At 41.7% G+C, this 15,879-nt stretch overlaps 1 protein-coding gene across 1 annotated transcript in view; it reads left to right on the top strand.

Moving 5' to 3' along the window:
- LOC121731158 (rho GTPase-activating protein 100F-like) overlaps nt 1–14,545 on the top strand; it is a 44,393-nt gene extending 29,848 nt beyond the window's left edge. The window contains exons 11-23 of the mRNA XM_042120514.1: nt 199–456; nt 552–756; nt 1,035–1,120; nt 1,714–1,865; nt 3,274–3,496; nt 3,798–4,060; nt 4,465–4,650; nt 5,054–5,276; nt 6,143–6,343; nt 7,705–7,986; nt 9,892–9,972; nt 13,061–13,173; nt 13,921–14,545. Coding sequence (XP_041976448.1) covers nt 199–456; nt 552–756; nt 1,035–1,120; nt 1,714–1,865; nt 3,274–3,496; nt 3,798–4,060; nt 4,465–4,650; nt 5,054–5,276; nt 6,143–6,343; nt 7,705–7,986; nt 9,892–9,972; nt 13,061–13,173; nt 13,921–14,436 — 2,789 coding nt within the window. The 3' untranslated portion in view covers nt 14,437–14,545. The remainder of the gene's footprint in view (nt 1–198; nt 457–551; nt 757–1,034; nt 1,121–1,713; nt 1,866–3,273; nt 3,497–3,797; nt 4,061–4,464; nt 4,651–5,053; nt 5,277–6,142; nt 6,344–7,704; nt 7,987–9,891; nt 9,973–13,060; nt 13,174–13,920) is intronic.
- The last annotated feature ends 1,334 nt before the right edge of the window (nt 14,546–15,879 follow it).

The raw sequence follows: 15,879 nt of genomic DNA, 5'->3' as shown, positions 1-15,879 counted from the left end.
AGGGGATTGGGCCTCCGGTAAACTCACTCACTCGGCGAAACACAGCGCAAGCGCTGTTTCACGCTGGTTTTCTGTAAGTACGTGGTATTTCTCCGGTCGAGCCGGCCCATTCGTGCGAAAGCATGGCTCTCCCACGTATAAGATCGATGAAAAGTGCCAATTACTAACTTTTTTTTCTCAATAAGATTCCATTTTCAGCGTCATTATCAAGATACAATCAAAGATACGGTGGCGTGGGTATGCCAGGCACAGGGCTACCTAGCAGTAGTCTGACCACTAGCGGTCTATCTGGTGCCGGTCTGGGCGGTCCGGGGCTACCTTCTGGGTTATCTACTACGGGTCTAAGCGGTTTAACGGGTTCGAGCTTGGTGGGATCAGGACTAACCCCGGGATTGGGCACTGGACTATCTGGCACGGGTCTGGGCTCAACCCTGGGATCGGGATACGGAACCACAGGTTGGTTGCAACATTTTATTAGTATACAAAGTAGACTATAATTTAGTAACTAATTTATCCAAAATTAAATATTTGATTTAATTTGAATTTGGCAGGTCTAGGGTTGCCATCGTACAGCAGCAAATTCGGCACGTCAAGACGGAATCGAAGCTTGGACTACTCATCGGACACCGAAGCCACTGCGCCCACCAGAACCCCATACTACTCAGGGCTGAGTGGCTACAGGAGTAGCACTTTGGGACGTGACATTGGCTCCAAGTTCAACTCACTGCCGAGAGATGTCAGGAATACTGGACAAAGGTAGAATATTGAATCACTATAGTGTAAAATGTTTGTATTATTGAAAATTATAAGATGTTATCTTCACTACAATACTTTTAATTACTTTGAAATAGAGTTAAAGTGGAGTGGATGTAATGGGAAACATAACAAACCTTAAACCTTTCCTACATTTGATGCCGATTAAACTATATTATATTATGATATAAACGATTTAATATTATGAAGATCTAGATAAATAATATGTAATTACTAATTAGGTGTATAAAAATTAGTATTATTATTAATTTTTCTTACAGATTAGGACTGTCGAGGCGAGCTGGAAGTGTTCTGCAGGATGAACCTGAACCGCTGTCATCGCGGCTAGATCTACGTTCTTCTAGAGGTAAATAATACAATAATTAAAATAATAATATTATGTGTATTGTATATCTTTGTGTATTGTGCATACACGTGACACTATTAAATGACCACTGCGTTGGATATAATGCTGCTAGCTTGGTTTCATTTAATATACGGACGCTGAAGCATAATTTATGTACCATCGAGGAAATTGATTCCTAGGGAGTTGACAGACCTACGTTATTTGGTCGGCTTATGTAAATTCAATGTTAGCTGTGATCGGTCGAATGGGATTGACTTAACGCGACCAAATTATATTTTAGGTCCGCCATCTAGGAATCAACTTCTCTGGTTGTAAATACTTACTCACCATCCCACATAAAAATAACGTTGTGAGTTATGAATGCAGTTATGTTCTTTAGATCGTTAAGACTTTAGAACAAGACTGCATTTATAATTAGACCACATATTTTATATTTTCTGATCGTCTTCGTAATTGGTATGGGAGCTACTACATTTTTATGTATGTAGACTTATGATCTCTTGAATGTTGCACATTCAAGAGATCATAAGTCAAGAGAACATTTTTTAAACGTTATATTTTATTGTAAGTAGTAACTACTGATCCCTTTTTAGGTCGTCTACCATCATCGCCATCAGTGTTCACATCGGACGAGTACCGCGCGTGGCTGTCGCGGGCGCCGTCGACTAGCGCCCTCTACGAGACACTACGACCGCGCCTGCCCACGCATTACTCCGCCGAAAACATACACGACGCTCTCAAAAATGTAAGTGATGATGATCTTATTGTGTTGGTAATAAGGGCTAATCTAGCTCGCCGCCTTCCAGTTTCCATCCCATTATTTTACGTTGGACGTGCGTGGCTATCGCGGGCGCCGTCAACCAGCGCCTTCTACGATACCCTACGACCACGCCTACCCACGCACTACTCCGCTGAGAACATACACGATGCTCTCAAAAATTGAAGTAATGATGACTCTTATTGTCTTGTAGATAAGAGCTATCTATCTACAAGACTATATCTTATGTTCGGGTAGAGATATCTATCTACAAGACTATATCCTCTGTCTCATAACAAAGCAGACTATACAGCAAATTACTCTACTGAAAACATACACGACGCTCTGAAAGATTTAAGTGTGGTCCGGTTTGACAAAATAGATCTGTTGATGAAAACTGTGTGAGTAACGTCGCCAATCCACCGCAGCGCTCAGAGAGACTACGCACGTGCGTCAAGCTTCGCTTTCTAAGAAAATATATGTGACTGTGTCCACTGCAACCTACGGACACGCCACGTACGAATTGACTCACGTAGCTTGCTCGAATATGGTGCACACGTAGCTCAACGCTGGCCATGCTACGCATGCTGTGTACGGGATACACATTACATGGAAGCGTGTACTTAGTATTCAAAACTGTACTGCCCTACAGTTGTACATAGTCGTGGCCGTGTGCATAGCGTGTGCTGCAGTGGAAACTTGACCCACGTAGTCAAACTAATAATTCCGTGCGCGGCGTGGCCGTGCACAGCGTGCGCCGCGGTGAAATGGCGGCTTAACTTTATCCAGCGTAAAACTTTTTGAGCTAACTAAAAACTAAATGGCTTTTACCAAAAATATAAGCATCTTTTGTGCAAGTTAAAACTTTCGGTCTAACAAAAAACAAAAAACGTTAAACGGTTTATGGTGAAGCTTATCCCGGCAGAGAATCGGGTAGACCTTGAAAAAGTTTTCCAATGCTGAAACTAACTCAATTTTAATTGTGAAAAAAAAATTGTGGGTAGTTTTTATTGCAAACTTTGTGTCCTAATCACAAATTACACTTCATTAAGCATAATAAACCGTTTATTTTGTAATTGTCACTCTTTTTAACACTTTGTAGAACAGTAGTATTTAAATATATTAAGAGGAATATCCAAAGATTCGTCTTGACATAATATTTTGACCATGATATCCAAAGATTCGTCTTGACATGATATTTTGACCATGATATTGTCTTTTTATCAAAACATAACGTTATGTCAAGTCCAACTGACAGATCTCAGATCTGAAAGACCAACACTAAATTCACATAACCCGACAAAATGATATAGGTATAGATCCGATAACTGCCTATTAATAAATTTCTTCGACGGTACATCTGTGCATTTATTTCACATCTTAAACTTGCCACCAGATGGAAAGTGGCAGCCGCTTCGGTTCGTCTCTCGGTCTGGCTCGTCGCATCGAGCGTCCGCGCCATTTGCCAGCACGGTCGCTGTCGTCGCAGCAGTTGTCGAGCTCGCCGTCCGCCCGCCGCGTGCGACAGCTGCTCGAGCTGGGCTCCAAGTTCAACTGCCCCAGCCCCGTACCCACACCGGGCTCGCGACACCAGAGAAACGTCGAGATTAACACTAATGGTGAGTACTCGACGTAGCTAGCAGTATCAAGCAGCAACAACAGCTGTCGAGCTGGCCGTCCGCCCACTGCGGTGCTCGAGCTAATGTTAGCCGACCCCTAGACGAACAATTTTATCGTCAATATCACGTATTGCGTAATATTATTGACCGTCTTGGGTTGATATTGAATATCACGCGCCTTCAATCTAATTGTCAAATAAACTGTTCAATAAAATTGAAGCGTGATATTGACAATTAAATTGCTCGTCTAGGAACCGGCTTAATGTTAATAAATTACTGATTGGCATTTTTTTTATTTCAGAGTTCCTAAAATACAAGGTGGACAGCAAACCTGGCTCCGGAGGGCTGTCATCGTCCATGACAGGCTTGTCGCGCATATCGGGCGGGGTGTCGGGCATGCTGTGGGTGCACCTGCTAGCGGGGCGGGGGCTGCGGCCGGCGCCGTCGGGCTCGTCACCCGGGTCGCCACCGTCGGGCCCTCTGGCACCTCCGCAGCCGCCTGTCGCCCCGCGGGACTTGTACTGCGTGCTGGAGTGCGACAGAGTGCATAAAGCTAGGACTGTGGTTAGTATTTGTGTATCACTGTCATATAAATGCGAATGTTAATATTAATTAATATTATGGAACATATTAATATAATATGATTTTTAACTAGACATCTCTAAATATTTTTACACATTTATAGTTCTTTTTAAATTTTTGTAATAAGGAGTGGCAATTAATGTTTAGTTATGTAAAGATGGAATTCACTTTTTACTTACCATTTGCCAATGTCAGTATTTGTTAACTTTCACGAGCAGAAGTTTTATATAACAGACCCTCTATTAAATAAAACTTCTGCCATTGCAATCATCAAATCTGCTAGTATATCACATATTTCGTCGTCCATGTGGTTCCGCGATGAATCTTAGTTAAGTTATCGAATTGGTTGGTTAATTCAGCTATGCTACATTACAATTCCTACCTAGGTGCGAACGGGCGAGCTCCAATTCGACTGGGACGAGTCGTTCGAGCTGGAGCTGGTGGAGAACCGTCAGCTGGACGTGCTGGTGTACTCGTGGGACCCGCAGCACCGACACAAGCTGTGCTACCGCGGCGCCGTCACCCTACCCGACCTGCTGGCTCGCTCCGCGTCACACCAGCTTGCGATACGGGTAAGTTTGTGCCTAGATATCTATTGTGTTTGTATGACGTCATGTTCTAAAGTCTAATTCTTTGGAATTAGACTTTAGAACATGTACAACAGTGCCAAAGCACGGCCGGCGCTCTGTGCATGGACTCATAGATCACGCGTGAACAAAAACTCTACACGACCACACTTTGATTATAATTTATTCCGAATGACTATTCACGATTTTGGATTTCAGACGTCTTGAATCCTTTTACTAAAGTACTTACAAAACCCTTTAAAAGTACGAGACTGATGACTAATAATACACGTAACTTTTTACTTACGTCTTGGGTTTGACGTTACGTAATTTATAAAAAAAAACAGTTTTTACTTAACTCCACTTACTTAATTGGTCGCTTATATTCAAATTGACTGTTTGATTTTAGATGGAGCCTCGCGGCACACTCTACGTGCGCGTCCGACACACGGAGCCGCATGAGCTGTTCCGACGCCGGCCCGCCATGTCTCGCATGGCGCCCGCACCGCTCTTCGGGGCGGAGCTAGACGCAGTGTTGGCGCGCGAAGTGCGTCCCGCGCACGCACCGCCCGTACCGCTGATAGTGCGACGCTGTGTGGAGGAGATCGAACGACGGGGATTGGACATTATAGGTGAGGATATTTGAATTGTCAGGGTAATAGATACGGAGCTAGAAACAGTGCTAGCGCGCGAAGTGCGTCCCGGGCACGCACGAGGAGATTGAATGACGGGGACTGGATAATGGATATTATAGGTGAGGATATTTAAGTTGTCAGGGTTATAGACAAGGAGTTAGACGCAGGAGTGTGAAGAGCGTCCCGCGCACGCACCGCCCTTACCGCTGATAGTGCGACGCTATATGGAGTTACGAGTTAGAATTACGGGGACTGGTTATTATAGGCGAGGATATTTGTCAGGATAATAGTAACGCAAGATAAACGTGGTGGCTAAGATTGGATAGAGAAAAAATTCGAGTCCGTAACGCAAGTGGCGTCAGGCCTGTTGTTCTAAATGTGCACGTTTCACTCGCGCACGTTAATATTTCAATCTCTGTCTTTTCGGTGGACTATTTAAAAACACGATAGCGTTAAATACACGAGCGATTGAATAGACGTGTAACTTCAGGCGTATTTCTAAATTTCACTCTGTTCAGTGACCGTACTTTAGCGAGAAATTGTTCATGTGAGAAAATTTTACTACAGCGGGGCTAAAATGGTCACATTTAGCAATTCCTCTCAATCATTTCAGCAAATGTATTGTCAAAACTGTCAAACTGACAAATGTCAAATCAGTACAAAAATACAGAAATGAATTGCAAGCAGAGTTGCATTTTGCGATTTTAGAAAAATGAATCATATTATGATTCGTATCATGATTCTTCAAAGCGACCATTTTAGCCCCGCTGGAGTGTTGGAAGCATCAAGTACCCTATAAAATATTGCTATTCATAACTACAACTGACACATTACTCACACGGCACATCTACCCACATTATCAGGTCTATACCGGTTATGCGGTTCAGCGAACAAGAAGAGAATATTGCGAGAGGCGTTTGAGCGAAACGCGCGAGGAGTAGAGTTAACTCCAGACTCTGTTCCGGACATAAATGTCATCACTGGCGTCCTGAAAGACTATCTGAGGGAGTTGCCGCAGCCGTTGTTCAGCCGCTGTCTATTCCAGATGACGCTCGATGCTTTGGGTGAGTTAATGTTTCACACTTGACCAGCTTAGTTTTAGACCCAATGTCACCAACCTCTGTTTGTTAAATCCTAACAAGGCATTACTTACCGGACCTTGGAAAATTAAACAGACTGTTAAAATACTTATGTCCCACATTAAAAATTCAACAGCGGATTAGTAAATGAAATGTTAAGTGAACAACGAGTGAACAACTATCAATTCGTTCATTCTTGTTATAAGGCGACGAAATTGCAATGTACAAGATTAATACGACATGTTTGCTGCAATGTGTCACTTTCTTTTATAGTAGTATAATAGTAGATAATGCGACCAAATTAAAATATCACTGATCGCATACATTTGTTACGCTATAATAGTTCTTCTTAATTTACCACGTTAATAATTATTACTGTCAAAGCTGAAAAAATGAATCATATTACAAACTTTTATTTACATATTTCGGTTTGGTAATTTTGATACAAGTTAGTATATTTGCAATGTCAAGGAAAATCTGAAGGCTGAATTTTTGGCAAAGTGAAAATAAATAATTATTCATAAGTCATAACTATGAAAATAATTAATAATAAGGACGTAGCGGAAACATGGCGGAAAGACTCAAAAGTCAAAACAGATTCTTTTATTGATATTGCATATTATTGTCTTTGAAAGTTGTTATTTTGACTCATATAACAGCCTGTTAAATATTTTAACGGACCTCCATAGCAGGAATTAAATTTAACAACGTGTTAGGTGATTTAACATGACATTAGGGCATGGTGGAACGCTCGATAGCTCTAACAGGCCATTAACTGATTTAACAAGCCATTATTTATTTAACATTGCTTGATGAAACTGGGTCTTAGTCTTCTAGGCCCACTAGGCTAACTGACCCTGAATTACATATTATCACGTTATCTCCATAAATACGAAAAATTAGAAATCCGAAAGGGATTTCTTGATTTTAAGCATGGCATCGAATCTCAGACTAGCTATGTATTATAATTTGTCTGCCATTACTTGCAGTGTTTTCAGAAACTTGTTTAGCTTATTTTCTATCATCAAACGACACTGTTTTGGTGCTGTACTTTAATTAACCTTTTATGAGCCATTTTTGGTTCTAACTAATCGATACATTTCATCCATATAAAACTGTGTATTATTTTGTACCTTGTTAAATGTGATTCTGTTGGTGAATCAATAAATAAATATATATATTTATAGACAGCCGCAATCGGTAAATTTAACGTACTTCCAAGATCGATTAGTTATATTATCATTTTTCTGTGCCTCAAATTGTGTATGAAACTTTTAGGATTTTTAATACCTTTATAATAAATATCTTGCTTTCTCGCATTAAAAAACGTTTGTATAACTTTTCAGGCGTCTGCCTACCCGACGACAAGGAAGGCAACGCTCGCCTGATGGCGTCGATAGTGGAATGTCTGCCGCGCCCCGCTCGGGCCACACTGGTCTTCCTCCTAGACCACCTAGCGTTGGTGGTAGCAGCACAGGACCGCAATAAGATGTCGCCGCAGCATCTAGCAGTGGCCATGGCCCCTCCGCTCATGCTGCACTCGCAGTCGCCAACTGATTTAGACTATCAGCGTCCGATCCATGTGCTGCAATGCCTGCTCCAGATCTGGCCGCCGCCGAAACGTTCAGGTAATGTCATTATCTAATGCTATTCCTGAGGATTTTTGACAGGAGTTTATCTTTTTTTTTTTTAATCGGGCTTAGGCCCACCACACATTCGTACCACTGTTTCTCCTGTGTCGCCAGGATTGACAGCGGTATCCAACCACGAAAACCCTTTGATATGATCTCAGGGAGCCCGAGGGACATGCTTAAGCTGTCTTGCAACGAAATTAATCAGAGGAAAAAAAACAGGAGTTTACCTGTATAATATAAACAAAATGACGAGGCACAGAATGAAAGTTTTCGATATTTCCCGCTAGGAGCCAGGAGGTCTGACAAAAAAGCGACACGGACTCGTGTTTTCAAAAACTGTCAGAGTTATGTATTTCTAGGGTCTCTCCTGTGTATTAGTAGGTACCTGTCGTATATGTCACGAACTTAGGGCCGGGACACAAAAACACGATACGTCGTCGTGTCGTACCACGACGCGGCGTCGTTTCAGTATACGACGTCGTGTCGTGGGAATCCACGACGAGAATCGTAAAAAAATACGACGTAGAAATTCATCGTGAGCTTCTACGACAAGACGTCGTGCCGTATATCGTGGCACGTAACGATGTCGTGTCGTAGTTTTTTACGATGCTCGTCGTGGATCCCCACGACACGACGTCGTATCGTGTTTTTGTGTCCCGGCCTTTTATTATTCGTAGGTCCCGGCCCTTAAGTAGCCTTACTTGTTACAAATTTTAAAATATTATATGAATTTCCATACTTCCATTGCCGTTTAAGCTTCAGCGCTTTTGATTGGATAAACTTAAACAAGTAAATAAATCAACGGTGATATTGATGAAAAGATAAACTCCTATCAAAGAAACTGGTCATTTGCTTCTGTGTTATTCGTGCTTTGTTGTGTCTGCGATGTTTCATTCACTTATGTCCTCTTGCGCTAGTCTGAGTAAAACTCTCCCTCTCGTTCTATATAAATATGAAAGAGAAAGATAATAATGTATTTTATTATTGAATTTACATTATTCTAGATTGGTGCAAGTGTACCTAATTATAACTTCTTTCTCTATCAAACTTGTCTTAACTTTTGATTTTTAACAAAATATTACAATGCATACACTGTTACCCCTTGGTAAGTTGTTTAACATAGATCAAAATAGTAGATCTACATCTTGATAACGTAAAATTTATTTTTAAGAGTTTAATGATTACAAATTTCACTTTCATTCATGACTTTACCTACTCAATTTTTGTGTGACAAACTTATTTGCTCTTTACCCCTTTTCTTTCGCTTGCCTTTAGTTCTAAGCACAATCCGTTCCTTTTACCTCCATTAAAACCTTTATGCCAAAGATGTCATCGAAATAAAACAGTATCTGAGTTATATCTAGGCTGCGTTTCCACTGAAGCGGAGCGGAGCTTAGCGGTGCCGAATTGACCAATCACCATGCTCGAAATCTTCGCTGTCATTCCGCTGGAATAGCACGATTGGTCTGCTATCGCTCCGCTCCGCTTCAGTGGAAACGCAGCCTTACCAGACTAACCCCCTTACTAATAATACAGTATTATTAATAGGTACTATAGTTACATATAATGAATAAGCTATGGAATATTTTGTCTTCTATCAAGCTCTTTCTGACACTTTCAAAGACATAACAAAACATTGTGTAGCGTATCCATTAGATATATATTTTATTTACTGACTTCAGAAATTCTAAATTCAACCGTATGTATATATTTTTTAATTTGTTCGCGGATAACTTGAGAAGGAAATTTTGTTTGAAGCCGTTTTTTTTTCATTATTATTAGTGAGGGGCTTGGATAATAAGTTTGTCACGTCGCTTCTGTGTTTATGATTTGCATGTCGTGTCTGTTGGTGTTAATAATGGCTAAGCGGTGCCTTAACGCATGTCTGTTTGTAGACAGTTCGGCGCGGCGAGCCAGCACCCGGGCCGCGTGGAAACAGAGCCAGTGCGTCGCCAGTGGTCTCAGCCACCCTCCCCCAAGGTATACTCCGATTCTGTTCATTCTGGTCTAGATGTGAACGAAAAATACAGGGAACATAGGACCTCTTTTTGGAAAAAAACTCGCAAATAACTTAAGATCGCTCGATGAAATTGAACAGTATATTACCAATGACCTGCTTATAACTTCAGATACAAGAACTACCTATAAGTACCCTGTAGGCCTACTACAAAACCGTTTTGAGACTCAAACAATCGGACGAGAATGCCGCGTCCTGCTCTAACAACGTCATTTCACGTTTGTTAGTGTAGGACGCAACATTCTCGTACGATTGTTTGAATCTCAAAACCGTTTCGTGGTACAGGCCCCTAATCACTCATCAACGAAAAACTTACTTTCAATATGTACCTATTAATTGTCACCCGATCTACCAATAACGTCCCATCTGATCACTGATCGACAAATGGCGTGTCCTCTTGCGCACATACCCGCCCCGCTCACTCCTCACACCACCAAAGGCACCTAAAGTCATATCTATTTTTGTTGAGCGACCTTAAATGTGCGCGGCTTGTATTCATTTTAATGTTTCACGCAATAAATATAATAAATTATTATATTTATAGCGTGAAACATTAAAATTTCATTATAGAACATTATTTTGAACGATTGTCAACTTTTGTTTACATGTAGGTTATAATGAACTGAATCGGAGTATAGTGCCCGTTGGTGCTTAGATTACCTAGGAACGACTTGTATTTAGGTAGTATTGAGAACATATTTTATAGTTTAGTCTATATCTATAGCCCTCCGTGCACCACGTGGGCTCTGACAAACCCCAGATGTACAAAAATGTTCATAACTTTTTACAAACTCGTGTGACTTTATTGGCGCTTTAGGTAGCTGGAGTTAAGACGTTGCCTTACCGTTCGACGGCAGTGGTTCGGCATTTGTGTCGCCGACGCAAAGAACAGAGGTGCAAAAAGTGCGCTGGGGTCCCACAAACCCCACGTAGTTCAGGCCGTCGTTGAAAAGTTACGTACACATAGTATTGTGGAATGTGAAAAAATCAATATTTCACGGGTATTTAAATTTGTTTCGACTTAATTAGCATTCCTGAACAGGTTTAAGAACAAATTAAGTATGCCTTTGATATAAGAAGATTTGAAAATCGTTACAATATAATCTATGGATACTGAGAGGTTATCGTAAGCGCTTTCACGAATTTCTTGGCAAAACAGCCCCTGGACCATCAAAAAAATTATCAAGATCAATAAAGAAGTAGTCAAAGTTTATCAAAAGTTAAATTGACTGAAGAAACTCAAATACGGTTGTGAGCATAATAATGTATCTATTTACTTACACATACCGTGCCCACTTTCATTGTAAAAAATATACTGATTTCAACTTGCCTGAATATCGTGTAGACTGATTAAATATTAAGTTAATATTATTAAATTTGTATTGTTTATTATGTTAGTTTTAAAATTTTAAGCAGAATAAGAAATAAAAGGTAACTCTTTAATTGTGGGAGCTGACCCAAAGAAGAGTCTATGTTTTACTTGGTAAAAGATAACCAAATTTTTATTTTTCGCTATAAAAGATAAAAAATGGGAGACATTTCTCTTACTATTATTTTACATTACAATTAAATAGACAAAGAATAGTAATTTTACATAAAATAAACAAATAAATACAAATTACGCATTACTTGCTCAGATAAGTCTTGGGGTTTGACAAACCCCACGTGGTGCACGGTGCAACTTTTATCCACGTGGTGCACGGAGGGCTAGGGATACACTTAATTAGAACCGACAATACTGGGACCATTATAAGGTCGCTGTTTAGTATTTGTGTGTTAACCTATCTTATTCTAAGTATATGATCTGAAGAACAAGACTGCATTCAGGACTCAATACAATATTATTTGTGGGTTAGCACACAATTGCTTGAAAAGCGTCTAATTATATTATGGGTGTTGCTTAGGAAGATATTTAAGAGACAGCTTTTAGTTAGAGATGGAAAAGACCATTAGTAGAAAGAAAAAAATATGACAAAAAAATTTCATTTTTCTGAGAAAAATCTATCAGTAATCAAGTTGGTAATGAAAAAATGCTAGACTTGTAAAGATTTTAAGTCATCGACACAGGTAGTACAAAGTTTTAGGGCTACTTACTTTTTTCATCCGCGCATGGAAACTTTGTTTGATGACTCGACTTTACCATCACCGAAACAATGCATAGTTACAAGTTCAAGTAAAACTGTTTCAACCTAATATGGAGTATGGACTCGAAAAGACACCATTATATTTTACCTTTTTCCAAATTTATTTGAGTCCTAACTCCTACCTTACAACCTGAGTAACATTCCTTCATTCATTGGCACATCAACCGCTTTGCGAAGCTCCAAATTCACTCAAAATTGTTTGCTTTATTCTTATGTCTATTATCTAATAGGTAAAAAGTGTAATGTGCTTCATATCGTTATGAGCATTAGACTTCGTGCTTTTTGGTGTGTTTCAAATTGGCATTAGATTACTAATTAGCATTATATTAATTTCTACGAACAACCAAGGCAAAAGACACAAGAAAATTTATTATAATATAAAAGAAAAAAAAAACCCTATTAGAATATCAAAACATCCATCGAAGGCAACACTTGAAACTACTCACAGAAATTGACTACTGAGAAATTGCCCTCTAGGCGTTGTTAAACTACCTACATACCATAGCAGTGTAGTAGGTGTTTTAACAACACCTTAATGTCAATCAACAACGTAAGCCACCACAAAGTAAGTTATAGTGAGTGTGCCAAAGCGCGCCACCCCGGCAAGTGCGCCATATAGCTACAATTCCATACTGCTGATTGGAAATCTCTAATATATCAAACGACCTAGTAGATTGTATTGTCTCCCAACTAAGTTTTGTACAACTACCTACAATCGAACCACTAAAATATCGAACTACCTGCATTCTAAAATCTAAATGCTAATGTCTCCCAAATATGTTTTGTCTAACTTCTCACTAAAATATCAAAATACCTACTAAACGAGACAGTAGTCTCCCCTATGTTTTGTCTAACTACCCACAATCGAACCACTAAGTTATCAACCTACATTGCTACTGTGTCTCAGGCCGAGTTCCGCCCTCAGTCAGTCCATATCGGCCTCCAGTGGCAGCATCAGCAGCATCTCCGCCGCCAGCTCTCTCGGCTCGGCACGGAGCCGACCGCTCGCCGCCCGCACATGTAAGCCGACAGAGCATAGAGCATGCATCTATACAAGTTACACACTCGGATGTGACATTACCAGCATGCAGTATCCATATTATACATATATCAGCAGGGCGATTCGCGATTCTCGTTCGACACGGATTCGAAAACTTCGTGCTGCCATTGGAGCGTTTATTGGATGTCGCGCGACGAACTTTCCGAATCCAAGTCGAATTGTGCATTGTGAATCAGTGCCTTGGATATGACAACATAAAACAGCATGCATACCAATGAATACTAACAGTTTACAGACTCACAGATTTATAGAGTTTCATAGATCAAGTTTTGAAATAACGGTTAAACCATTTTGGATTTAGGATGACATCACAAGGCTGACAGGTGGACGACTAATACGCGGAATTTACAGATAATATTATATATGTATTAGGAATTCATATCTTGATACATTAATTATTGCTTACACCTTTATAGTTTAAATGCTTTGCAGTCACAGACATATTACATGCGTAGAATTGCGTACACGTTACGAATATTATCACGCTTAATTTTTTATATGTAGTATTCTTACAGTAGGCAAAATGTTAATCGTTACGAATTTACAATCGCTACCATCAGTCATTCGCACATTTACACTCTACAGCTCACTTACCTTTATCATGGTGATTATAAGCTACTTAATTCACGACCCGTTTATAACAGTAGGAAATGTCCTGTTATATTGGCCTCGTTCAAGATGGCACTCATGTCGTGTGATGTCGGCAGGTTCTCTCATCAGTCAGGGGCGGCCCATATCGTCCGCAGTCGCCGCGCGGCCAGCTGCCCGCGGCGGCAGCGGCGGCGGCGGCGGCGGCGCGCTCGCGGCAGGCGACCTCGCCCGCCTCACCCAGTAGCAGCAGCGGCAGCCACAGCCCCGCCGACACCATCAAGCACGGTGGCTCCGTCTCCTCCATCCTGCGCCAGCCCGAGCGCGCCTCGCCCCGCGCCTCCCCGCGCTCCTCGCCGCGCGCCTCGCCCCGCGACTCGCCGCGCACGCCCCGCGACCCGCCGCGCGACTCGCCGCGCGACCTGCCGCGCGACTCCCCGCGCGACGGCGCCCGCGACTCGCCGCGCGGCATCCCGGGCACGTCCGCCGGGCTGGCGGTGACGCTCAACAACATCACCAACGGCGGGCTGAGCCCCCGCTACAGCTCCACCAACCCGTTCCTGCAGCAGTACGACGCCGAGGCCGAGGCGGAGGCCTGGCGCGCCGCCGACATCTTCTCGTCACCGCACGCGTAGGCCGGGGCGGACGTTGAGATTTTCTAGTCAATTTTTTTGGGGTCGACGACTCCGCTGTATATTATGTTGTTCGTCGGGCGCGCTGCGCGCTTCGTTTGTTATATATAGAGCGAGTAGCGATGTACGTTGCCGCGCGAGCGGCCACCTCCGCCGCCGCCGCCCCGGCCGCCCGTAGTATATTGTATTATTGTATATAGCGGCGGGCGGGCGGCGGCGGCGCACACGTCGTCCCACATATCAGCGCGCGAGCGGCGCCGGGCGCGTCGAAGGGCGGGGCGCGGGGGGCGGCGCCCGCGCGCGGCGCTCGAGAGGGGTGTATCAAAGACCGGGCGGGCGGAACGTCTTGAGACTGAGGCCATATCAGAGTCGCTCGCGGCGCCTCGCCGGTGTCCGCCGTAGAACGAGCGATAACGTTCATTTTCAAATTAGCATTCGCAGACTGTTGACTGTTGACCGTTGTATTTCTTGTTCATTATTGATTACACTATTCTACCGTACGAGATTAAATAGATTTTAGTGCGTTCGCGTGTCGCTGATTCTATGGAGGAAGGGCAATTCGGTCTTCGAGAGGTCGCGATCTCAAGATCGGAGGTGTTATTTACGAATTTCAACCCACTCGTATAAATCGATATATTATTCGTAGAGTATATTTGTAAGTCGAAAGTAATTATTATATATGAATTAATCATTGTACTGCATCGAGTCGACGAAAATTATATCATAGGATATAGTGCGGGGGAGGGGTATCACATTGAAATATTTAATCTTTCTGGACTTTCTGTAAAGCACATTGAAATTCGCAAATAAAATCTCGGTATATAACTGGCGTCTGCTAGACATATAAGGGTGGTAGAAATTGACCAATGACAGCACTGACCCTCACTGCCATGATTGGTCCATTTTAAATAGAGAACGTAATATTGTAATTGTAAACGGAAGATAATCTTTTTGACTGCGATCTTAAAGTGTTTGTTTGACTTTTTCATGTTCCTGTAAACTCCGAATGGCAGTGCAAAATCCGGGCCCTTAGTTGAGCTGCTATCGCTTATTGTAATGACGAAATTTGAGAAGAAAAAAGTATGAGAGTGAGGTATAATAACGCACTAAGTTATTGTGTGCGCTAAAATACCAATGACATTAAATATTTTGTATTTCTCACTTTGTCATTGTATTTTTAACGTAAGCTAAGGGTCCTGTTTCTCTTCTGACTGATATTCATTAGTCTATAACGTAGGGAAAACTTGTACCGAGCATTTAATTTATAGCAAAATCTATTTCTATTCTTCTATTATAATATTTTGAATATTTAATGTAAAATAACTATACCTAAGTTATACTTTTCGAATATTTTACTTAGTTGGCAGCTCTGTTATTGAATTCGAAATTTAAATCTAGGAGAGCACGATTTTCTGTCAAAACGTCTCTTCCAAAAATGAGGGTATT

This window comes from Aricia agestis, chromosome 10 (genome assembly GCF_905147365.1).
Source record: "Aricia agestis chromosome 10, ilAriAges1.1, whole genome shotgun sequence".
Classification (NCBI taxonomy): domain Eukaryota; kingdom Metazoa; phylum Arthropoda; class Insecta; order Lepidoptera; family Lycaenidae; genus Aricia; species Aricia agestis.
This window is presented reverse-complemented; position numbering and strand designations above follow the sequence as displayed.